The sequence below is a fragment of the Alligator mississippiensis genome, chromosome 2, assembly GCF_030867095.1.
Source record: "Alligator mississippiensis isolate rAllMis1 chromosome 2, rAllMis1, whole genome shotgun sequence".
In the NCBI taxonomy this organism is placed as follows: Eukaryota; Metazoa; Chordata; order Crocodylia; family Alligatoridae; genus Alligator; species Alligator mississippiensis.
This window is the reverse complement of record NC_081825.1, coordinates 171,555,126-171,579,913: the sequence shown is the minus strand read 5'-3', so window position 1 is coordinate 171,579,913 and position 24,788 is coordinate 171,555,126. Positions and strand designations below refer to the sequence as shown.

The 24,788-nt window shown below is 52.8% G+C and overlaps 2 protein-coding genes across 3 annotated transcripts in view; both read left to right on the top strand.

The window, feature by feature from the left end:
- Positions 1-16,180, top strand: part of RAB15 (RAB15, member RAS oncogene family) — a 32,122-nt gene extending 15,942 nt beyond the window's left edge. Inside the window, exons 2-7 of one of the 2 annotated variants that reach the window (XM_006270831.4) lie at positions 5,198-5,258; positions 7,524-7,584; positions 9,370-9,447; positions 10,832-10,921; positions 12,036-12,101; positions 13,595-16,180. In XM_006270831.4, the coding sequence (XP_006270893.1) occupies positions 5,198-5,258; positions 7,524-7,584; positions 9,370-9,447; positions 10,832-10,921; positions 12,036-12,101; positions 13,595-13,753 (515 nt within the window). In that variant the 3' untranslated portion in view covers positions 13,754-16,180. The remainder of the gene's footprint in view (positions 1-5,197; positions 5,259-7,523; positions 7,585-9,369; positions 9,448-10,831; positions 10,922-12,035; positions 12,102-13,594) is intronic. The other variant, XM_019498736.2, reaches the window with a different exon arrangement.
- A 99-nt stretch (positions 16,181-16,279) lies between these two features.
- Positions 16,280-21,052, top strand: GPX2 (glutathione peroxidase 2). The gene is made up of 2 exons (XM_006270830.4): positions 16,280-19,015; positions 20,438-21,052. The coding sequence occupies exons 1-2, from the start codon at positions 18,794-18,796 to the stop codon at positions 20,786-20,788; spliced, it is 573 nt and encodes a 190-aa protein (XP_006270892.2). The 5' UTR covers positions 16,280-18,793; the 3' UTR covers positions 20,789-21,052.
- The last annotated feature ends 3,736 nt before the right edge of the window (positions 21,053-24,788 follow it).

Below are 24,788 nucleotides of genomic sequence, written 5' to 3'. Positions count from 1 at the left end.
CAAGGGTTGATGATGATCACGCTGCTTGGCCTTACTGTTTGGGGACCAATGGTGTTGACAAAATGAATAAAAACAGACAAAGTTAAGCTATGTTCATGCAGTGAGCTGTGTATAACAAATTCTTTCTTCAGTGTGAAACACACAAAGTATCTTGGTGCCACCCACGATCTGGACACTGGTATCAACTCGACCTGATTATCACTTCCTCGTGAGACTTCCATGATGTAATCATTATGCAATCCTATTGGAGTACTGACTGATACCGATCATTCATTGGTATGCACTAAAGTCAAATTGCATCCCAGGAAATTGTACAAGAGCAAGAAACTCTCCTTACTATGAATAAATGCCACATGACTGAAAACTGAAGACACATCCTCTCAATTCACTAAAATTCTCTCCAGGGCTCTATCATATCTTAAGCTGTATAATACTGCTGAGGAGAAATGGGTTCAGCTCAAAGGAATGATCTATCGAACTGCCTTGGACTCTTGTGGTACAGGCAGTCTTGACTTACAATGCTTCAAGTTACAATGTTTGCACTTATAGCGTTTATAAATTGATACCCTGTTTCAACTTTGACGTCAGTTTCGACTTTACAACGCTTGATCTGATGCAATGCCATGCCAGTGAACAAGTTCACTGCATAGCCCATCTCCCCGGAGAACATCTGTCCAAACTTCCACGGACACTTTCTTTAAGAAAGCAGACAAGACTCCAGAAAAACCTGCAGCCAAGACTCCTGAGAAGACTCCAGCCAAGAACCCTTCAAAAAGCCCAGCAAAGTCACCTCAAAGAAGCCCTTCCAAATCAATATGATTACTATTTACAATATAAATACATTAATGCCACTATATTACTCATCTATAATTAATTGAGTACAACATTCTGGGGTATTTTTGGTGAAAATAGGGTATCGGGCCTTGGTTCAGGAACCAATCCCCCATTTATAACATTGTTTCTTATGAGAAAATTGGTTCTGAGTTGCAACATTTCGACTTAAGTTATGGTTTTCAGGAACCAATTGTGTCGTAAGTCTGAGGACTGTCTGTACCTTGCATTGCAGCTCAAATGGCTGGCTTGATGAGAACTCATCTGAAATGATCCCACTCATAGAAAAGAAATGGTCAGTTGTCCTTAAATATAAGTGTGACCCTAGCCACTCCAACTTTCAGGCACTTCAGGAGATCCAGCATAAGGTCAAACATACAGCGAGACGGTGTGGAAACTATTATTGGCTACGACCGTGCAAAAGTATCCAAAAAGCTGCTGACTGAGGTGACATGCAAGCAATGTTTGGGGGCATCAGGAAAGTTCTCAGGCGTGTTCTATGGAAGACCACCCCTTTAAAATCCACCACAGGTGAAGTCATCAATGACCACAATAAGCAGATGGATCAATAGGTTGAACATTACTTAGAGCTCTTTTCTTGTGAAAATGTGGTCCGTGACTTTGCTCTTAGCACACTTCAAAACCTCTCACCCCTGACAGCACTTGGCCATGAACCTACTGTAGACGAAGTAGAAAAAGCCATTGATCAGCTTGTTTGTGGTAAAGCCCCAGGTGTGGATTGCATACTGACTGAAGTTAAGTGCAGGAAATCTGTCCTCTTCTTCCATCTCCATGAATTAATATGTAAGTGTTGGAGACAAGGTGAAGTTCCTCAAGACATGAAAGATGCAAGCATAGTCACTCTACAAAAACAAAGGTGATATGAGTGACTGCAGTAACTATCATGGTATATCTTTTACTTTGCATCATGGGGAAGCTGTTCACCAAAGTTATTCTGCTAAGACTGCAGACCCTTGTGGACAGAGTCTACCCTGAGTCTCAGTGTGGTTTTAGATCTAGTAGTTCTGTGACAGATATCATATTCTTCTTGAGACAGCTACAAGAAGTGCCATGAACAAAAGAAATATTTGTACATAGTATTTGATCTCACCAAAGCTTTTGATCTTGTCAGCAGAGATGGCTTGTTCTGAATCCTGAAGAAGATTGGCTGCCATCCTAAGCTGAGTATCAAGGAGTTCCTTCTACCTCAGTATCCATGGAACAGTGCAGTTTGGGTCACAGTCAGAACAATTTGAAATTAAGAGTGGTACCAAACAGGCCTATGTCCTAGCTCCAACACTTTTTGGGGATTTTTTTTCAATGTCCTACTCAAATATGTATTCAACAGCTGTTTGGAAGGAGTATACCTACAGACCAGATCCAACTGGAAACACTTTTACCTTGCTCATCTGAAAGAGAAAATGAAAATGCGAGAAGTTCTTGTCTGTGAAATGCTCTTTGCTAATAATGCAGCAATTGTTCATTCAGAAGCAGGGCTGCAGAGTCTCATGGATCACTTTTCTCTTGCTTGTGACTATTTCAGTCTGACCGTTAGCCTAAAGAAGACAGTAGTCACGGGTCAACAAGTTGACCACCCTCCTGATGTTAGAATAAATTATGAAAGTCTGGAAGTGGTTGAAAAATTCACTTACTTGGATTCCACTATTTTGCAAGATCTTGGCTTGGAAGCTGAAATTAATGCTTACATTGGAAAGGCAAGCAACACCATGGCTAAATTTCAAAAGAGTTGGGAAAACAGAGCTCTCACTCTGTCAACAAAGATGTCCATCTACGGTGCTTGCATACTTAGCTCTCTATTGTATGGCAGTGAAACATGGACTCCTTACACCAAGGAAGAAAGAAAACTGAACAGTTTCTATCTTCAATGTCTCTGTCATATCATGGACATAACATGGTGTGACAAAATCCCCAACTTTGCTGTTCCAGAATGGGCTGAGATACCCAGTATGTTCGTGCTTTTAAGACAGAGATACCTCAGTTGGTTAGGACGCATGAATCATATGAGTGATGGCCAAATCCCCAAGGACATACTCCACGATGAGCTGTCCACTGACAAATATCAACTTGGATGGCCCAAACTTCATTTTGTTGATGTCTGCAAGAAAAATCTTCATGAGCTGCGTGTTGATGGCAAGTGCTGGGAATCAGTTGCTTTGGACCACTGAGAGTGGAAAGCTGCTGCGAAGAATGATCTACATCACTTCAAAATGGAGAGGGTCAATGATAAGCTAAAGAAGATGCACCAGAGGCAAGCAAGACAAAATGGTACTCAGCATGCCAGTGCAAGCTCAACTGAGTTTGTATGTGTAGCTTGTTGGAAGGTCTGCTTGTCATGCATTGGACTCCTCAGCCACTCGAGAAGTTGTGGTGGTATCTGGTAACTCACAAAACCCACAGTCTCCCTGGTCTCCTGAGACTGATGGCTGACAATGATGATGTGCTATGCCTGCTACCAAGGGGTGCCCTAGCTCAACCAGGAGCTGTAGTGTCAATACCTGAGTTCCCTGTGCAATATCTCAGCCTTAAAATCTGGAAAGAGTGATTGAGTCCATTCAGGTGAATACAAGAGCATGGAGACACTCTGACCGATGCCTTGTGTGGTCTAGGCCATGGCATGCACGCAGTCTTGACTTTTGGCTGCTCACTGTAGTGCACCAAAGTAAGGGAGCTGTTGCAGTCACAAAGAGCTGGCTCTTGGGGAACAGGGGATGGTAGCTCCAGAAAAACAGGTGAGTCAAGTGCAGAGATACCCATTACCAAATGCAGCTGCACTAAGGAGTGTGTGGAGGAAAGTAGCATGTCATAGTGCAAGCACTAACACAGATCTAGTCATCATAAGATGCATGGGTATCAGGGCCTGCCATTCAGGCCACCAAACAGATCTGTTCTCCCCTTCTGTTTTTCCATGCTGTGTGACTTCTCCAAACTCTTCTTCTCCAGGTGGGTAGGTGTAGTGTTCTGTCTTTGCTGCCAGCTGAACTGCACTATGAGGAATTTGTTCTTGGAACAAAGCTGAACAGGAATAGGGTAACCTCTTCCTAGCTGTCACACTGTTGCCCCTTGGAGCAGAAGCTCTCCCTTTTTTAGTCTTGAGATTGGAACAGTTCCTTTTGCTGCCTTTGGAAAGCCATCCTGATTTGGCCACTTTGCAGAACTGTGGGAATTTGCACAGGTGCCCATTCTGCCTCTGTTCCAGGGGCCCAGTATATGCTCCCAAGCCATCAAGCTAGTTGCACCAGCCTGATTGTGCTCTCACCTACATCAGATGTCCTCTAGCTTAGGGAAAATGTACTATGCTGAGAGCCAGGATGTTGTGAGTTTGATTCACTGCCTTGCTTTCTGCATTAGTTCTTGTTGAACTGACGTGATCTGAGATAACTGGAAGTAACCACAAGGTTTTAGCCTCTTTTCCTCCCTGAAGCACAAGAATATGAAGCAGTGATGAGGTGTATGTAGCAAGGCAAGTACCATGCTCATTAGAGAGGCATCCACTATATCTCCTAATAGCAGTGGGACTGGCAGAGCTGGAAAAGTGCTATTCACCGTTCCTGGAAAGCTGCAATTGCCCAGTGCTGCCAATGCTCAGTCAATTGGTCAGAGGAGGGCTCAGCAGAAGCCCTGTGGATGGGTGGTGTGAGGAAGCCTGCCTGTACCAGGGCCTGTGGGCCCTGTTCCTAGCAGAGCTGCTGAAGTGAATGCTCTCCTCTGCGTTGAAAAGCTGCCTGGCTAAGGCACATACCTGTGTGGTGCTGAGAGTGTAGGGGTCCTTGCTCTCCTCCATGACAGAACCCCTGTGCCAGGACCCCTCCTCTCCCCCTGCCCCCCCCCCCGGTTTGATATGTGAACTGGTGGATCTGCATCTTGTTCAGGTAGGCTTGCTGCCTTTCAGCTCAGTTTTTTGTTTGGCACAAATCTGAAGGGCCTCTAGAAGCAAGGAACAGCAGGACACTGGCACTGGGGTACAGAAGGAACCTGAGGGATATGGGCATTGCTAAGGACATAGGGAGTGGCAGGGGCAGGGCATAGAGTGAACAAGGCAGGTAGGGAGTGGAAGCCAGGGCACAGGGATCTACCTGCCCAACCCATCCTTTCCTATTTAGGTGTCCTCTCTTGCTCTGCTGCTCTAAGCACTGCCTCCTGTCTCTGTAGCTATTGGATGATTTTGGAAATATTGGTCAATAGAAATTTTGGTTCTTGCCACTGCCCCTGCTGATTGTGTTTGTGCTTCTGTGCATGCCTTTCATCTTGTGCCACAACCCCTGTGACATGCTCAGGAGCAGAGCCATGGCCAAGGGAAGGCCACAACCTGGTGCCTCATAACCTCTTTCTCTCCTTGCCTCCCCAGGGGTGGACTTTAAGATGAAAACTATTGAAGTGGATGGAATCAAGGTGCGAATACAGATCTGGTGAGTGCTGAAGTGAGGTTCCTGGGTGGAGGTGCTATGCTTACAAGCTCAAGGGCAGCAGAGTCAGAACTTGTGTGTAATGACCTGTGGGCTGCTGCAGGGCAAGGTGATGGCCAGGAGGAGCTGCCATTCTTAAGCTAAGTCAGTGCCCCAGCATCATGGTCTGGGGTTGGGATAGAGCCAACTGGATGTGCAGGACAAGTTTGCTAAAGACAGCAGGGGCATCAGCAAGGAGACAAAGGAAGAGTTCCTCAGTGGGCAGTCATTCATTGAATCTATTGTCCCGTTTTAGCTGGTTACAGCTTTCCTCTTCTACTTCTTCCCTAGGCTGCTGCTTGGCATTTTTGCACTCAATTCACCAGCAGCTGTGTTCTTCCCCAGAGGTAGCTGCATTTCAGTGTATGTAGCTAGTTGAGTTATTTGGCATTCCCAGCCCCTCATTGTGTGAGGCAGGGCAGTGTCTCATTTAAAGCATTAAGGACCTTAAGGCAGAGCAGATGCCACAAATAAGTCAGTGCAGCTGTGACAAGGAAGGCGCTGCCTGCAGAACTGTCCCTAGGGGTGTGCAGGGCCCAGGGCATATCACCCTGTGTGGGGCCAGGGGGTTGCAAGCAGCCAGGAGGGAGGGAAGGGCCAAGAGGCTGGAGCGACACTGTCTGCTGGGCCCCCCAAAGCGCAGGGCCCGGTGCAGTTGTCCCGATTCGTACCCCCTAGGGATGGCCTTGCCTGCCTCCCTTCCTCCCTCCTCAGGCAGACTCCTGTGTGTATGTCCATAGGTTTCATACCTGCCTCTGTCAGAGGTGGGTTCTGGCACTAGAAAGGCCATTTACCTCACCCAGCAATACCCTGTAGTCCCTCTCAGGGGCAAAGCAGGACACTGCCAGCCAAAGAGATGCAGAGCACCAAACCCCAGGCAAGAAGGTATTCTGGGGCTAAAGACACTTTCCATGGATAGGGAGGAGTGGGTTCAAAACTGCTGGGGTGGAGTGGACTTAGATCTCCACACCCTGGCAGGGTGAGGAGCTGCCAGCACCTCCACCTTCATTTCTTCCACTCGCATGAATTCTGCCTGGGATATATTTTTTTTTCTCAACTAAAACTATTCAGTGTATTTGGCCCCAAATCAATACATTATGGGATGGCTGAACCCACAGGACTGTGGTGAACTTCCTCTGGTGAATTTCCTCTCTGCAGCAGTCTTCTGGCCCAGTTCTGCTGTGGGGGGCAGGGGAGGGCATATAGATGCAGCTCTGCCTGGGGTGCCTCAGTGGAGAGAGGGCAATAGAGTTTGCCTGAGTCTTTGTGGGAACTGGTCTGTCACCTTATGGCAGCAAGGAGGAACAGCAACCGGTGGCACCTGGAGGACAGTGGGGAGCCTTTGGTGGCAGGGCAGGTCGGTCCCTCTAACCCAGGTTCTACATCCCACAGATCTGCTACACCCGCTGAAGAGGGGTTTTCCCTGGTGCATGTCACATTTGACTTGTACATCTACCCATGGCTATTTGGGGCAAGCCACACCATTTAACCCCTTAATGATATTTTCATGACTGCTGATGCCCAGAATAATAGTGAGCCTAGGGATGTCCATGGGATTTTCCTTCCCAGGGAAAGCTTTTTTCCCCCCCACCCCTAACCAACCCATTTCCCATGTGGACCTTTCCCCAGCCCCTTCTGAAGCTCAGTAGGCAGCTCCCCCTCTCCCTGGTTCCCTGCCTCCTGCTCTGTATAGAGAACTCTTTTGCTCCCTCCCCTTAATTCTGCTCTTGTCAGGAACAAATTGTAGAGGTGTAGCAGGGCAGATCAACACCTGGGGCAGTGCCCACTCCTGTCATGCTAATCACAGTGGCATGCCCAGCCACCACTGCAGCAGTGACCACTTTTGTGCTTCCTCACAGAGTCGGCACCCAGGGCTACTGTCCTGGTACACCCACTCTTGTGCCATTGAAAAAGAGATGAGGGAAGCATTGCTGGACTCCCTAGCTACATCCCCCAGATCAACCTACTGGGTCCCCCTTCTCTATTTACCAGCCTGTCCCTGTGGTCAGAGGCAGGTCAGCCCCTTGTACACCAGTCTGGGTGGGAGCTGAGGTCCTGTAGCCCTGAAGGGACTGAAGGAAGCAGCCTCAGTGCAAGGGCAGCTTTAACCCCTGCTCTACATGGCTGTCCCATGGCCCACATTCCCACCCACATGCAGCAGCAGGCACTATGTATCTGCCATCATCCAGGGAGTGCCCCCAGTCTGACCCCATCTCTGCTCTGCTGCAGGGACACAGCTGGCCAGGAGAGGTACCAGACGATAACGAAGCAGTACTACAGGAGAGCCCAGGTAATGTGGCCTGCTAGGAGTTTGGGGCCTTGGTCACCAGCAGTATCAGCCAAAAGCAAAAAAAAAAGGGGGGACTGTTGCTTGACCTGAAGTAGCCTAGCCCTTCTGATGCATCCAGACCAGGCGTGGGCCTGATATGGAGGGGAAGGTGTGACACCCCACAATGCCCTTCCTGTTCTGCATTTTGGCCCTTTGAAGAGGAGATGGCAAAATCCACCGTGATGGAGTCTGAGGGCATCTTGAGAGTGGACTTAACGTGAGCAGTGAGAATCAGGAGGGGCCTCAAGTGACAGCAAGCCCTGCTCCTGTATCCGTGGTTACAGGCAGGAGTCTTCTCCCCCAACCCCTGGAACTGGCTTGTCTAGATGTCTCTGCTGGCTGACTGTATCAGGAGGCCTTAGCCCTGTCATGCTGGGCACTGTGCTGAATGATGCACAATGAGAGACAAACCCTGGAGGCCAAACAGAAGAGACAGTGGGAGGGGAAGGGGCCATAGTCACCCAGCAGAGCCGAGAAGAAAACCCAGGTGTCCCAAGTGCCAGACCAGTGCTGTTTCTACTGGGCCACTGTGGCAGGACTAGCCCTGCTAGGAGGCTGTAACACTCAGCATCCAGCTAGCTTGCCCCCTGCCCCTTCTCTCCCCCCTGCTCTTCCAAACTGTCACCCTATATCTTATCTGCCACACCTTGATGGAACAGCCTATTATGCAGAAGGCATTATGAGTCTTAGAGTGGGGTTTCTCTTGGCTCCACCCTTTTTATACTTGTGCAGGCCCTGACCCTCTTGGCCTGAGCCTGCTTGCTCTAACTGTTACCTGCAGCCATAGACCTACTTAGTCCAACCTTGGCTCCTTGGTAGCAGCAACACAGCTGGGAATTAAGCCTCATGGCCAGGGCTCTGGGCCCTTCTGGTCTTCCAGCCTTGAAGGGGTTAAATCCCATATGTGCATGACCCCCTTCACCAACAAGGGTTGAAGGTGAATCTTATAAGGTGTTTTAAGGCACTTGCAATGTGCTCTCCATCTCTCCTCAAAGTTGTTCCCGATCCTCTGGTAAAACCGAAACAAAAAATGTATGCAACTGCTCTGAACTAAAATAACCACCCTTTCAGGCACTTTCAAACCAACCCAAAGTGAAGTGAAATCCTTTATCCCTCCTGGGTCCTGTGGCTGGGTAAAAGGAAACAGCAAAAGGAAAAAAAAAAAACCTCTTTCAGGCCTTAGTCCCCAGGGGTCCCCTTGTTGTTTCTGGGCACCCCCGTGGCTCACCTGAGAGTTCTGCCTCTTCCTCTGCCAGGGCTAGAATGCCCCTCCAGCCTGAGGGTGAGCCTATTTACTCCTCTGACCCCTCCCCTTCCAGTCAGGCTTGCTTGTTGCCTGGCTTAAGGACAGAGGTTGCTCATTACCCTCAGCCCTGCCAGCTTCCTGCCCTTTGGCTGCTATCTCCACAGCATGCAGCCACTCTCCAGGGCAGACCTACTGGCTGTTGCAGCTGCCTTTTCCCAGGGCCACAAAGACCAAGCTCTTAAATGGCCCTGCTAACCCCATAGCCTTCCTGCAGTAACAGGGCAAGGGTTTCCTGTTACAGTTGCACTAAGGGCAATCCTGCCTTGTGTTGGGGGACCAGAGAGCCCGTCACTGGGATGATAGTGGCCTTGAGCTCCAAGGCAGGTGAGGGGGAGGACAGCAGTGAGTTGCATATGTGAAGGATACACCCATGCACCATGGATGAGTCTCCACCATGATGGCTTTCTCCCATCCCATTTGTGCCTTGGTTCTCTTTGTAGGGGATATTCTTGGTCTACGACATCAGCAGTGAACGTTCCTACCAGCACATAATGAAGTGGGCCAGCGATGTGGATGAGGTAGGTGGCACTACACTGTCTTAGCTGCCTTGTTGGCCCCTAGCTGTCTTGTCGGGGCATTGAGCTGGGAGGAATTTAGTCTTGTGCATACCTACCCCGGAAGAGCAGGCAGCTCAGGGCTATACTGGCAGCTATATATGTGCCAAGCCTAGCTGAGCCCTAGGCAGGGAGACACATTAGCCATCATGGCATCCAGCTGCTCTTGACCAAGCTCAGAAGCAAAACTAGGAGCAAACAGACTAGCCAAACTCTGTGAAAGGGGTAGATGGAGCTGTGATCATGTTGCTGGAAAGGGATGCTCTATGGGACATGCAGTAGCAGGTGTGGGCAGCAGGGGGCATCTGGCCCACTGGCAATGAAGGCTGAAATCCACAAGGTGAAATGCAGTAAGTAAAGGTGCAAAGGCTATACAGAACAGGGAGAAAACACTAAACTGGAATAGGGACTTCTGGCTGGGCAGCAGCGCATCAGGGCAGGCCCAGGGCATGGGGAACATGGCTGCCCATGAGTCAGCAGCATGACGGTGGTGCACCTCATGCTGGCGTGATGTTGGGCTGGTTCTACGTCTGCACAGGAGATGATGATCTGCTCAGCTGGGGTATCAGGTCCAGGTTGAGGCACAGCACTGTCAGACATGTATAGCTCCAGTCCAGATGGGACCAACAAGAACAAGACCAGACTTGGAGAACACATGGCCTTTGAAGAGAGGTAGAAGGAACTGAGTTTTTATTCCATTTAGAAATCAGAAATATGAGAGGGGAAGTGATAACCCACGTCTGGGAAGTATGGGCTAGGCAGGGATTGATTGGCTTCCATGTCCCTGGGGGGCTTGATAGAAAGAGACCTACCACATTTTGAGCAAAGAAGATAGAGGATGGATGTCAGGGGAAACATTCTGTCTGCAACAGTAGTGAAGGGGTTCTGGAGCAATGCCTGAAGCATGAGGGGCTGGGGCTTAGTTAGTTCCTGGCAAGGAGCTGGCTCACATGAGCATGGGGCAGCCATGGCCTCATCAGGAAGTGCTGGCCTCAGGTCCCATTCAACACCCATTCAGCAAGGACTTCAGTCCTTGAAATGCTCTCCTGCCAGTGGGCTGGTATCACAGGCACCTCAACCCCCCAGGACAGGCCTGCTGCCTGGCCTGGGCCCCTGTTATGTGGGCACTGCTGTTACTGACTGCCACAGTGTGTGGGTTAGAGGGTGACTGGCAGCTGATGGTGCCCACATGAGAGGCCTTGGAGACCTTTTACCCATCCAGCCCTGTGTTGCTACCAAGAGCTGTGATGGTCACAAGGGGCCATGGCTTGTTTGTGGAGAGCTCTGTGCAGGACTGCTTGGTCCTGGCAGTGCACACCAGGTTGGCTCATGCTTCCCCTTCTCCTAGTATGCACCAGATGGGGTCCAGAAGATCCTCATTGGGAACAAAGCAGATGAGGAGCAGAAGAGGCAGGTGGGCAGAGACCAAGGCCTTCAGGTTAGTGCCAGCCCTGCCCTGTACCCCCTGCAGGGAGGAAGATGGGGCACTGGGGAGGGGCCATCCCAGAGGGGGCTTAGCTCAGGCAGCTGCATTGGCATGGCCATAACCTTTGCTTCTGTAGGAGTCAAGTGAGACTAGGGACCCACAACGAGAGCATGGGGGGCGGAGATCAGTAAGCAGAGTTCAGGTCTGATGGCAAAGGTAGGTGGATCACCAGTAGGTCCCTGGGGATGTTCCTTCCCAAGGGACAGGGGGCAAGCAGGGTGTGGGCTGTTTGCAGAATGGGACTGGGTGCTGGGGTCTGGGTGCCACACCATACTGAATTGGTCAGGGAATGACTCTGTTCTCTGCCTGACATTCTCAGTGCCAGGCTGAGACCAGTGGATGTGGGCAGCTGAAAAAACCTCCCACAAACATGGAGAAAAGGTCTAGCTGGCTCCTGAGGAGTGGGAAAACCTATCTGAGGAAGCAGCCTGCAGCCCTTTCTACCTGTAATGTGGCCTGGGGCTGTCCTGAGCAGTGGGCATGTGTTATGTGCTGAGACTTCTGCATCCTGGCCTGAGGGACAAGGAACCCACAACCTTCGTTGATGGTCATGGTGTATGGCCTGCAACCCTTTCCTTTGGGGCCAGAGTCAAGAGAAGGGGAGCTCAGAGCAGGAGCAGAACTAGGATTTTGAAAAGGGGGTGCAGCAGAAAGCTCACAGGCACCTGCAACTGGCAGTGAAGAGCTTACTGATTGTGCACTACATAGTGGGGTGCAAACTCACCACTGCACTTCCTTGGATCTGCTCCTGGTTGTGACATGTGGGATTCCTACAGACATGTTAAGAAGCATGTACCACCCTTGTGGCCTGTGGGGAGCAGCTGAGCTAAAGTTAAGAACTTAATGGGGAGAACTTGGGAGTCCCAGCTCCTGGTCTTCTGCTCTCACCCCCAGGCCAGGGTTTCCCTTTCTACCTAGCTGTTCAGCTTTCTCTGGAAAGAGCTTGGGAAGCCCCTGGGGGGCCTCTGAGCTGCCCGAGGGCCTGTGTCCTGTGGAGGGGAGGATGCAGGTCAGGAGATGGCTTCTTCTCAGGTGTTCCTGACTCTCCAGGACTATTCCCTTCCAGCTGGCCAAGGAGTACGGCATGGACTTCTATGAAACAAGTGCCTGCACCAACTTAAACATTAAGGAGGTGAGAGCCCCTGAAGGACCACTCTGTGTTGGGGGAGGGAGCTTTTTACCTGATGACTCCAAGAAACGAGCCAGTGTGACCTCAGAGCAGCACAGTCCCCTCTCCAAAGCAGGAACGGGGCTGTTCCCACATTTCTGCTGTGATCCAGCTTACAGGGGAGCCGCTACCCAGGCCAGTCAGGTCAAAGGGGCGGGGCAGCTGAGGGTTAAGGTCAAGGGAAAGGTGGCTGAGGGGCCACTTGGAGCACATGGATGGACATAAGGAGCTCTCTGGGGATCAGTTGTTTGTGTTGTAGCACGCAAGTCCAGCCAGAGGGACTCTCATTCCATGCACCATGGACAACTTGGCCTTGTGGCTGGTGAGTCCCAGCTGGCTGGGGAGTATCTAGAGTGTGTTCCCCCCTACATAAGGGGCAGTCTGAGGAGGGAAGGGGGAGTAGGGCCACAGCCATGGGATACAAAGGTCCAGCATTCAAGTGTCTGATGACCAGGCTTGGCATAGCCTGGGGCACAACTCCCTTGGGCATCTGCTGGGAAGAGAAGTCCACTTACATGGAAGGGCTGGGCCTGGGCATAGGGGATCAGGAGTCAGGACTCCTGAGTTCTCTCCTGCTCTCCCTGCACCTTTGGCTGAGTTGCTCCATGTTTGTGCCTGCTGACCCTGTGAGGTGGGGGGCAGGCTCTGGGTTGATTCCTGGCTGAAAGATGCTGTTTATCCTGTGTATTGGGAATGCCCAGAAGCCTCACTAGGGCTCCTTGTGCCCAGCACTGCATGAAGAGGCCCCTGTATCTCATCCTTTAAGGAAAGATAGCACCCTGCTACCCTTGAGTTGATGTCTCTCTTAGGCATTTCCTCATCCCTCCCCATCTAGTACTTGCCTAGTGCCCATCACCACAGCCTTTGGGGCCCCTCACTCACCCTAAGACAGAGCAGAGCTGTTGTGCCCTCTCTGCAGACCAGGACAGGAGAGGCTAAGTAATGTGCCCAAGGCTCCACAGGAAGTTTGTGGCAGAGCACAGGATTGAACTCAGCTCTCTCAAGCCCTGGACTAGCACCCTGACTACTTGACAGTCCTCCCCTGCCTCCCCCCATCAATCCAGCAGTATGGCCAACCAGAGGAGGAGAATGGTAGCCAGATTAGCCTTGGGAGGGAAACTGAGACTCCCCCATGGGTTTCTGAGGCCAGGAACCTGGGCCCATGAAGAGCTGCAGGGCTGGATGAGAGCTGTCTCCAAAGGCCTGGGAGTAGGGCATGGCACTGGTGATCAGGAGGAGGTACTCTTTCCACTCTGGGGGTATTGACATGAGTGAGGGGTGGTTCCCACTCCCAATTTATCCCTGGCCCACCCATCCTCTCCTGGGCCTCTGTCAGGGACAACAATCCCAGCATGGCACCACACAGGCATGTTAGGGTCCTGTTTTGGGCTGCACCTCAGAGGTAACTGTATTCCAGTGCCACAGGTGCCTGCCTAATAGTGTGGTCTCTCCTGCAGTCCTTCACCCGGCTGACGGAGCTGGTGCTGCAGGCTCACAAGAAGGAGCTGGATGGGCTCCGCACGTATGCGGCAGACGAACTGAACTTAGCTGAGCTGGAGGAGGAGGAGCGCAAGCCGGACGGGGCTGAGAACTCTCCCAAAACCTGCTGGTGTTGAAAAGCCCCACCCTGCCCCCATGTTACCTCTTCCTGCCCCAGGCCTGGCTGGCTGCCTCCGTTCCTGCCCTTGCATCCTCCAGTCACTGGTCTCTGCTGCCCCCAGTGTCCCCAGCACTGACATGCTTCGTGCCCTCCTGCCATGCCACATGTGCCATCCACCTGGCATGATTCTGCCTGCCCTGGCGGATCAGAGGCGCTCAGGATCTGCTTCCCCTGGAGGCGCCAGCAAGCATGGGCTGTGCTCATGTTGCCTGTGGGCTTCGCTACAGAGGGTAAAGCCACAGGCACTGCCAGTGTGATGGATTTGAGACAGGGCTAAGGAGCAACCTGAGCTCATGTCCCTCTGCCATCCCTTGGCAGGGTATCCCAGACATCGGCCTTCCCTGGACATCCACTGGCTGCAGCTGACACTGGCCCCTGCATGGGGGCAGAGGAGGGAGGCTCCCCAGCAACAATCCCCCCAAGTCTCAGCTTTTCCAGCGTGGAAGCTGAGGCCAGAACCATTGGCTCAAAATGGTGGGATCTCAAGAGGGGCTGATCAGCCCTGGCTCCTGCTGGGTCTGCCCAACTCCTTTAGGTTTCTGTCCTCTTTGCTCAGGTACCTGGGTTGGATTTAGGCCTCTGGGCTATGATTTCTCCTCAGCTGGTCAGAGAGAGAGTGGGGAAGGCCCTTGGCCTGTCCCTGCTCAGCAAGTGATGAGAGGTCTTAAGGGCTGCCCCAGTGCCCTCTTTGCCAGCAGGCTCCCCTGCCTGTCATGACTGCGGCAGGCAAAGATCTTCTCAGAGTCCATGGAAACTACATGGAGACTTCCCTCAGCTCTTCTCAGGCCTGGCCTGGGCTGGGAGGGAGTCAGGCATGGGGTCTGACTGCTGGATGGGGTGGGTGATGGGGCAGAGGTGTGACAGCCTGCTTTGTTCACTTCTCTGGAAGCTTCATTTGCAGGGTGCTGTCGGCTCACATGTGGAGAGGAGCCCCTGAGGGTCCCAGCCCAGCCCTGGGGGCTTCAAGAGGGGTTGTGGACCATGCTCCTACCCAGGGTGATGCAGCATAGGCCGCACGGACAGGAGCTTCACTGGGCTGCTGCTCTGTGTGCCATCATCCGAGGAACCCTTGCTGGCAGGGGCAGAGGGGCATGCCCAGGTGCTGCAGTGGGTGGCAGAGCTGAGCACCATGCTTCCCAGAAGAGGAAGGAGCCTGGGTTTTCTGATAAGTGTGCAGCTACAATAGTGCTATTGACACAGCTCTGCATTGTGTCCTGTAAGCAGCAGGGGCTCTGGGAGGCTGCCAAGGGTGGCTGGTAGGGCAGAGGTGTGACTCACAGTGCACTGATTAACCCTTCCTGCTCTAGAGCTTGCAATCACTGCTGCTGTTCCATCAAGTCCTGCACCACTGAAGAAACAGCAGGTACAGGGGCCTTGCGCAGGGTGGTGCTGCTAGAAGGGAGGGTGGAGAGGCCTGCAGGAAAAAGGGCCTTGTTTTCTGCAAACAGAAATGTGACACAATGGGCTGTTTGCCAACCCCACTCCGTCCATTTAACAGACTTTGGTGTGCTCAGGGCAGCTGTGGGACCTTGGGGCCCTTGCACAAAACAGGTGTGGAGAAAGAAATGGTCGGTTTGTCCTGTGTGGTAGGGGCAAACAGTCATCCTTCAGCTGGCATTGGGGATGGGGGGCAGGTTTTGGGCTTGTTGTTGGGGGGTCCCTCAGCAGTCACGTACTTTTACGTGAGATTCCTCCCTGCCTGCAGACACTGCACAGTCCAGCTTGGCTCCAAGTGTCCAGTCATGTTCACCTCCAGCCTTTGGCATAAAAAACCTGAGATCAAACCTGAGCTAGGCTGGGGGCTCATGATACCTAAGGCTGGGGAGGCGTCAGTTCACTCTGCTAGCTTATCTCAGCATGGACCCAGCAAGGGAGCCACAGCTTCATGAAGTGTGTGTGATGGGGGTCAACACTGGCTGTGGTGAGAGGGACAGTTTCAACCCTGCTAATAAGTTGCCTTGGGGCCTAGCTTAGTGCGTGCTCCCTTCCTGCCAGGCTGCATTGCCCTCCAGGTGATGCATTTGGAAAGCTCCAAACCCCCAGCCCTGGGGGAGGGGCACCCCTTCTGCACTTCCAGCTGGGAGATAGCAAGACCTGTCAATATTTGGACACCCTGGAGCTTGGCTTCATGCCTCAAGCTTTTGCACAAAGATGGCAGAGGTTAGAAACTCCACCTCCCCCAGAATCTCTGCCCCAGCCCCGTCATCTCATTGTCTGTCTGGAAGCTGTCTGCCTCGTCACCAAGACACCAACCACGCTGCAGCTCCACATCCCAGCTGTATGTGCACATCGTACTCACGGTGCCTGCCACCTCCCTTGTGTGACCCTCCCTGAAGTTCATTATTTTAGACACAAACGTTTACAAAATAAAGGGGGTTCTGAACCACTGCCTGGGCATCTCCTTTCTGCCAGAACTGCCCTGTCCACAAATGGGTCTGGAGGGCAGGGGTAAATGCACCTGTCCCAGGCAAGCTTTGGGTGTACTAGAGACTTCTGCCACAATGAAGAAGTGGTCTCAGGGCAGCTGTCCTAGGAACACAGGATGGGCAGTGCTTAAAGGAACAGTGCTAAAAGGAGCGAGGACTACATCCGGCTTACATTATTTCTGGAGGCTATGGCCAGAGCTGCACCAGAAAGGCTGGAGGCCAGCTGCCTTCTGCAGGGGCTAGGACATCAGTGGGAATCTGGTTTGGAGCCAGACTTGGTCATACTCTGCTTTTTGGCAAGGACAGCCAGGGAGATGCTCCTGCCAGCCAACCCCTTCTGGGGGGTCATTTGGAGGAGGTGGGTTCAGGACTTCTGCTGCTCTTAGAGCACAGAATGGGGGTGAGGGCATATGGAGGGGAGATTGGCAATGTGTGCTCTGCAGGAAGCTTTGCATAAGCATAGCAGGGAAGGTTGTGCAGAGCATCCAGAAGTCCTCAAAACCCGCTTTGCTCCTGAGGGTAGTGCTGGGAGTAAGTAGCTGTGGCCAAGCCTGTGTTTGCAAGACATCTGATCCTGCCATGAATAATTCAGGCTCTTTGTTGGGGCTAAGACCCAGATCCTGGGCACCTGGTGTTCTATTTCTGTGTCCTGCATTGCCACAGCTTTTCTTCAAAGCAGTGTCCTTAGCTCTCACATTCCCTCACAGAAATACTGTTGGAGTTGGGGGAAGAGTGGAGTGGTTGGAGAGACAGTGACTGCTTTCTGGGGAAGGGAGACTGGAGAAATCTAAATTCAGGGGCTCCTGAGGAAAGGAGGCAGTGCAGGGTGAGGGGAGGCCAAGGACCAGCCCAGTTGGGGAGAGGGAGGAGTGTGGGGTCTGACTAGTCAGTGGTGGTAGGTCAGCCCCCGAGTCTTAGATCCTTTCTGAGGTCAGAGAGAAGGGAGTGAGCAGCCATGGTGACAGCTGCCCAGCCTGATCAGGAGCCCTTGAGTGTGGAAAAGATGGTATAGTACCTCAGAGCGGTGCCCTGGTGCTGGGTGGGCAGCCAGCACTGCAGCAACACACACAGGGACAGAGCTGACCCATTCAGGCTCCTATCTAAGTTGTGATGATTGGACCCCAAGTAATGAGCCCTGGGGAGCCCAGCCCACTGTCACTATGGGGTGGCCCTGAAAGTATGGACAAGCAGCCCATCTCCTAAAATGAAGGTCCTCTTGGCGGCTGCAAAGGCCTGGCAGTGTGTGAGGGGCAGCAGGGGACTGGAATGACCTCTGCCTGCCTAAGGCAGCAGACAAGCCTGAACAGGAAGGAACACCTGGCAGAAGGGTGCTGGGGCCCTGGCTGGATGGCAGGAAGGACCCATACAGGACTCAGAAGTAGCCAGCCTGGACCCCTGCCCAATGCCCAGACCTCCCTTGAGCTGCTTGCTTGTTCTCATCTATTTTTTTAAAAGGTAACCTTTTATGATGTTGTCAGGAAAATAGCTCCTGAGTTGGCACTGCCAAGTCTGCAGCCAGCCTGGGGCTGGGGTGCAGTGAGGTTTGTACCACTCTCATTGGGAGCAGGAAGGGGTTAACATGGGTGCTCCAAGCTATTAACTGTGTGGGTGCATGGGCTGGCCAAGTCCATGCCCCATGCCCACAGCCCCACAGTGAAGCGGGACCCTCAGCATCACCAACACATCACAGAATCAGAGGTAGGGCTGAAAGGGACCTCAAGAGGTCACGTACTCCAACACCCAGCAGACTGAAAATCCACCCCATCTGCTATGAGCAATGCTTCTGTTTTCTCAGCTTACTTTGCAAGTGGGGCCTAGGGAACCCTTGATGCATCCTCAGTCTGACCCATATGCTTACGAGAAGGGTAAGGGTCGTGTATTTGAGGGCTGAGAGGCAAGAATGGTGGAGTGGGCTGGAGGGGAATGCGGGGAGCAAGTGCTCAGGAGCCAGTGTTCAGAGCTTCTTAGGAATTTGGTCCCTGATGGCAGTCAAGCCCACAGCAGCCAGACAAATATGTGTTAAGACACCTTGAATCCCAGAGTGCTCCCTGCCTCGGCCAGTCAGGGCCCTGCTGAATCCCACATGGCAAGAACCAGGCTCTGTACCAAAGAGCTGGCAGTTGAACTAAACTATGGGCAGGAAAGGAAACTAAGCCAGCCAGGGCACTTAGACCATCTCTCACTCCTTAGCTGCATAGTGCCTGGCACAAGGTGGCCCTGATCCTGGGGGCTCTTAATGCTGCTAGGAGCTTTGCAGTTGCAGTGTCCTAGAAGAATGTGACTTGCATGAATAATTGAAAGCTACCAGGCATATCATGTTGGTCTGAATACCCTTCTGGAGCCATCAGCCTTGCAATGAGACCTGTACTGGCCTGACCTGCTACTTCTGTTCTGCATCTGAAAGCAGCCAGATCACTCACAGGTGAGGTCTCTGATTTCCGTAAAGTCACGCCAGGGAAAGAGTGAAAGAGAGAGAGAGAAACCTTCGGAACAGTTGGTCACGTGGCTTGCAAGAGACAGCCTTAAGCTGGTTCCTGCCTCTTTGCTGGGCTCACAACACAGCAGCAGCCATGACGCCCATAGCCAAGTCCTTTTACGACCTCAGCGCTATCACCCTGCAAGGGGAGAAAGTGGATTTCAACAACTTCCGCGGCCGGGTGGTCCTGATCGAGAATGTGGCTTCACTCTGAGGCACGACGGTGCGGGATTACACCCAGCTCAACCAGCTGCAGGCCAGGTACCCCCGGCGGCTGGTTGTGCTGGGCTTTCCTTGCAACCAGTTTGGCTACCAGGTAAGTGGTCCCTGCGCTGTTCCTTCCCCTTTTCCATCAGAGGGACATTAACTGACCCATCCAAGCCATCTAATGTCTGTGGCAGAATCATCCCTGTTGTGAAGTACTGGCTGGGTGCTTTCCACAGCCAGTATCTAGAAATGATGTCTATGTACAGCACCAGCCCCTTTAGGGGCATGTGGGCCCAGGGCGGGCACTAGGGGGAGGGAGGTGAATGGCTCTTTCAGATCCATGCAGTGACATTGGTCCCAACTCTGACATCAATTCTGGAGCTGTTTCCATCTGCAATATCCCTCTCGCAGGGGCCAGCTGCCCCTTCACCACAGTGATGTTCCCCTTTCCACACCCCTTTGCAAAGAACAGGTCTCACCTACTGACTTTGCTCATCCCAGGAGGCTGAGATCCTCCTGAGTGGCATTGATCGCAGCTGCACTCTCATGGGCCAGTGCTGCTGCTCAAAGTATGGGCTGGTGTGCCAGCCACCAGTGTTCTTCCCAGGCAGCAGGACCTGGAGGGGCATCTCTGCACATCACTTTGTCCTGCATGTCTTAGCCATGTGAGTGCCTGCCAAGAGCAGCCCTCTCTGCAGCACTGAGCACTAGCCATAAGGGGTCACTAGAGCTGCTCCATCCTCTATGGGGAGGGAGACAGGTTCCTCCCAGGACAGGCCTTCAGAGCTATTGCCTGGGATAACATCTTCCCCTGGCTCTAAATGATGCTGTTTTGGGGGAAGGAAGTGGGGGAGGGCATGTTTTCTGGAAGCTATTGAGTAGCCTAGTGACCAGAGCACTGGGCTGGGAGTTGGGATGCCTGGGTTTTCTTCCTGGCTGGTGGCCATATCCCCTTCTCTGTGCATCAGTTTTCTCTGTCTTGCCTCTAACTGCCTGGCTCTCACTCCTTGTCTAGGTAGCACAATGGCACTCTCCACCCAGCTCTCCCCCCCCCCATCACTGCTCAGCCCCCTTAAAATGGGGTGACCCAATCTTGTTAGGATCCAGCCTAATGGGTCTTGAGAGGGATCAGGGGTGGCACTGATTTTTGCCAATCCATGCAATGCCTGATATGACTGACCCTGACATTATCTTGGGGTCAGGGGCACCCAGCGTAGTGAAGGGTCCTGGTCTCAAGCAGGGCCTGGTGCAAGGTTGGGGGCTCAGAGCATGAAGCAAGCCCTCTTCTGGCCGTGCTGCATGCAGTACCACCATGGGGCAGCCCCCCTCGGTCCTCCCCTCTCTCTAGCCCCAAGCTGTCTGAGCGCTTGTGGTAGAGGCCCCAGCTGGCAGAACTGGTTAAGCCAGGGGCAGAGAGCATGTTGTTGGGGGATGGGGGGCTTGGATGTGTCAGCCAGAGGATGAGTCAGCAGGGCAGGGCAGGGCTAGGCACCCTGCTCAAGGTGTCTTTGTCCTGTCCTGTCCTCTGCAGGAGAACTGCACCAACGAGGAGATCCTGAACAGCCTGAAGTATGTGCGCCCAGGTGGAGGCTTCGAGCCCAACTTCACCCTCTTTCAGAAATGCCAGGTGAATGGGCAGGACACCCACCCAGTCTTCGCCTACCTGAAGGCCCACCTACCTGCCCCCGTGGATAACCCCGCCGCCCTTCTGACAGACCCGCGGTTCCTGGTGTGGAGCCCCGTGCAACGCGCAGACCTGACCTGGAACTTTGAGAAGTTCCTGGTGGGGCCCGAGGGCGAGCCATTCAAGCGCTACAGCCCCAAGTTCCAGACCAGCCACGTGGAGCCTGACATCCAGCGCCTCCTCAAGCTTGCGAAGTAGGGGGCTTGGCAGGGCAGGAAGGGAGCAGGTGGGGTCCAGCCACCCCTGCTAAAGGGGCTAGCGCCAGCCCTCCCTAACTCTCATCTCAGCATGCAGTGTGCCCCCTGCCAGGGCTGACAGCAGCCTTTTACTGGGTGACGGCCCCCTTCATAAACGCCTTGGGGAGGGGGGCCTGAATGGGGTGAAGGGCCTGCGTGCCTAGCTCTCTGCCTGCCAGCGGGGCACCTTGTGCAATGCTGAGTCCAATAAATGAGCTGGAAATTAGGGGTGTGTTTTCTGTTTGTGCAGCCCAGCAGCAAGGCCTGCTGCATAGCCCAGTACCCGCAGGTATCCATGGGTGAGCTGTAACCAGGTCAGGTTCAGGTGGGAATGTAAACTAGTTCACATTTTGCAGTTCAGGTGCAGGTCAGAAAAAAATATTTGAGGGTTAGACTCAGATTGGGCTTCTGACAGACATGAGGGAAACCCCCCCCCCCCCCCAAATGGCTCATTTGAAACTGTGGGCTCCTGTGCCAAGCCCAGTGCATGCCCAGAAAAGGCATGTTAATTTGACCCTGCTTGCCCAATGTCTGTATAGATGGGGCGCTTTTATCTCATTGCTGATCGAATCAGCTATTAGATAAAATTGCGAAAAAACCCCACTAAAGTGCCAGATCTATACAGATGCTGAGGAGCTGGGTCCAATTAATGCACTGCTTCTTCTGGTAACGCATGGTTTTGGGGATTTTTCTCATGCCTGTCAGCAGTAAGGTTGTAAGTATCAATCAAATTTGTTTCACCTGTTGTAATTATAACAAGTTAAATGATTAATCAGTGGGTGCAGGGGTGGGGACAGTTGTGGGAGTGCCAGCCTGTGGCTCTGCAAAGTGTGGGGAGGCAGAATGAAGCCTGGGCCTGCCTTGCCCCTCTGTGGAGGGGCTGCACCCACCCAGGGCAGGGAGCCAGGGGCCAGAACTGCCCTGCCAGGGGGGTGGCACAACCCAGGGAGCCCTAGGGGCAGCAGGGGGGCTTTACCAGCTGCTGCAGACATGAAGCAAGGGAGGGAGCAGGCAAACCCTCCCCTCCCTGCAAGAGACAGCCTGCATAGAGTTGTAGCATCCCATCTGCCCAGGCTGCTGGTGGGCACAGCACTCTCTGTTGTAGGGCTGGCAGAAAGGGCACACAAGGGAAAGAGTGAAATGAGGGGGAGAGGGGCAAAAGAAGTGGTGCAGGGGAAATACCATGACCACTAAGGAGGTCTTCCTAGTTACAGGGGTGGAACCACTTTCTTGGCAGGGGGTAGTACCCTGACTGTTGTAATGCATAGACAGCCTCCCCCTTTCACTTCTAGTGGGAAGATCTCTGCTACACGCAGACTTTACGGAGAGTCCTCCCTAGCTGGTTCTTGTGGCCATACGGTTGAGAGCAGGTGAAACTTGGGGGCATCTGATCTGAACCCCAAGCCTCTGGGCTTGGGCCTGCATGGAGGATATCCACCAAAACATTTGGAAGCATCTGAAGCCCCAGGCAGGGGTGGAGGATGCTTGCCTGTAGCAGGGTCTTATATGGTTCTTGAATGACTCATGGATTTGGAATTGATATGGCTGATTTGCCCTGGAACATGAAAAATTTTCCATAAAAAAAAAAAAAGAAGTGAGGAACTAGCAGTGACAAGGAAGGAATTCCTGTTGAATGGAGAAGGCAGCAGCCTATGCCTGGCAAGGGAAGCTTGCAGCAACCTATCACAAAGGATGCAATGGCTCAGGGCTGAAGGAAACCTCGGCAATGCCTGAGAAGCAAACCAGCAGGAGAGCTGTTCACTGTAAATCTAGCCCTGGTGATGTCTTGGGAACAGCCCCAGAAGGGAGCATCATGCCCTGGTCCAAGAAATGCATTGGAAAAGGCTCAAGAGTGAGCAGGATAGGGGCCAAGGATGCGGGGTGTCCTCAATCCCTTTCCAAAGGTGCTTTTTCCTCCTCCTTGTCCCACCCCAGGGATGTGGCTAGGGAGCAATCCCTTCTCCAGGTTCTCCACTGCTGTTCCAGGTTGAGCCCCACACACTTGGGACCCTAAGGCAGGACTTTCTGGTGGCTCCTTCGAGCAAAACTTCCCCCCTTCACCCCCTCTCCACCTGAGGCCACCCAACCCAAGGAGCCCAAGGACTGCTGTCTCTTGGGCAGCACAGCAGCTGTGTAGCAGATGACATCTTCCTCAGGCCTTTCCCTGCCCACTGGACTTTCCGTGCCAAACTTCTAGTGTAGGCAGGTGGAAGGAGCAAGGAGAGGCCCCACTCCATTAGCCCAGCTGTCACCGAGGACCCCTGGGGACATGATCTGCCCCAGCATGTGGAGAGCCACAGTCCCTGGAATGGCAACTTGAACCTGCCACAGCCCAGCTGGATTTAGGTTCCACATTGTTTGATATTGTGATGGGTCCTCAGTGTGGCTCAGGGGCAGAATTATCAGACACTGGTCTGCCCTGCTCAAACCAGACCCTTCACACCCTCCCTTCAGCACCTCTCCACCCACAGTCCTTCCCAGCTTACCACTTCCCAGTAAGAGGCCACACTGCATGGCAAGGATGGCTCTAGCCAGCAACTCAGGAGCCCAGGTCTCCTCCTAGCTCTTCTAAAAATGTACTGGGTAACAGTTTCACTTGATGCCTCAGTTTCCCTCCCCCATTCTTGGGCAAAGACCATGTCCCATGCTGCATGTGTAAAGCAGCTAGCACAATATGCCCACACCATGGGATAGGGCCTGTATGTGCTCCCAACAATAACTTGATCGTGGCAATCCCTGGGCCTACGCAGTCAGAGCCATGGCCCACATTCTGGCCAAGGAACCCTAATGAACTCAGGAGGTGGGGACAGGCCTCACCCCCTACTTGCCCATTCTTACCTAGGGCAGCTGAGGAACAGTGAGCAGTGCTCACATTTCACTGCAGCCTGACACTCAGGTCAGCCCACTCCCCAGACAGAGATCTCTCCACACTCTTTACTCCACCTGCCTGCAATGCCCCTTCCACACACTGAGATACATCACACGATAGGCCAGTCCAGGTGCACAGGCCTACTGCTTTCTCCTGCAGGCAGGGTAGCTAGGAACAGCTAGGGATCTTTGCCAACCAGCTTGTCAGTAGGGCTGTGCAAAACGGTACCATTCTGTTTCAACTTATGTTTTGACGGAACAGCGTTTTGTTTCGATTTGAAACCACTGTTGTTTCATTTTGTCAAAACAGTTTCGCTGTTTCACCCATAGGATACAATGGGGAAGCTCAAAACAGCCTATAACTGTCATTTCTGGCCCAATTTAGATGAAACTTGCAGGAATGGTAGCCCCTTCTGAGGCCATGAAGCCTGCCGAGCTTCAAGGAGAATAGGGTCAGGGGTTTCTGCACCTCAAAGGAAACTGCACCTCAAAGTCTTGAAAGCAAAACATGTCACATGTATGTGTTACACCATAGCAGGGTCAAAACTGCAGGCATGCTAGCCCCCGCTGAGGCCACAAAGCCTGCCAAGTTTCAAGGAGATTGGTGCAGGGGTTTGGGGGAAACTGCACCTCAAGCTGTGGACAAGCAAAACTTGTGACATGGGCGACACTGTATGTGTTAAGGCATAGCAGGGTGAAAGCCCCAGGCATGTTAGCCCCTGCTGCGGCCACAAAGCCTGCAAGCTGTCAAGGACATAGGTGCAGGGGCTTCTGGGTTCTGGGGCCCTGCACCTCTAGCTGCTGACAGGCAAAACTCGTGACATGGGTGCTTGTACAACTGACTGTGTCTGTCTTACGGCACAGGGGGATGAAAACTGCAGGCCTGCTAAGCCCTGCTATGGCCACAAAGTCTGCCAGCTGTCAAGGAGATCGGTGCAGGGGGAGTCTGGGTTCTGGGGCCCTGCACCTCTAGCTGCTGACAGGCAACACTGGAACATGCAGCTCAGTACCTGACACCAAGGCAGAAAGCAGGGCAGTTCAAACAATGCTGCCTCTTATGCAGTTTTTCTATCCCCCCCAGCACGGGGATTGGA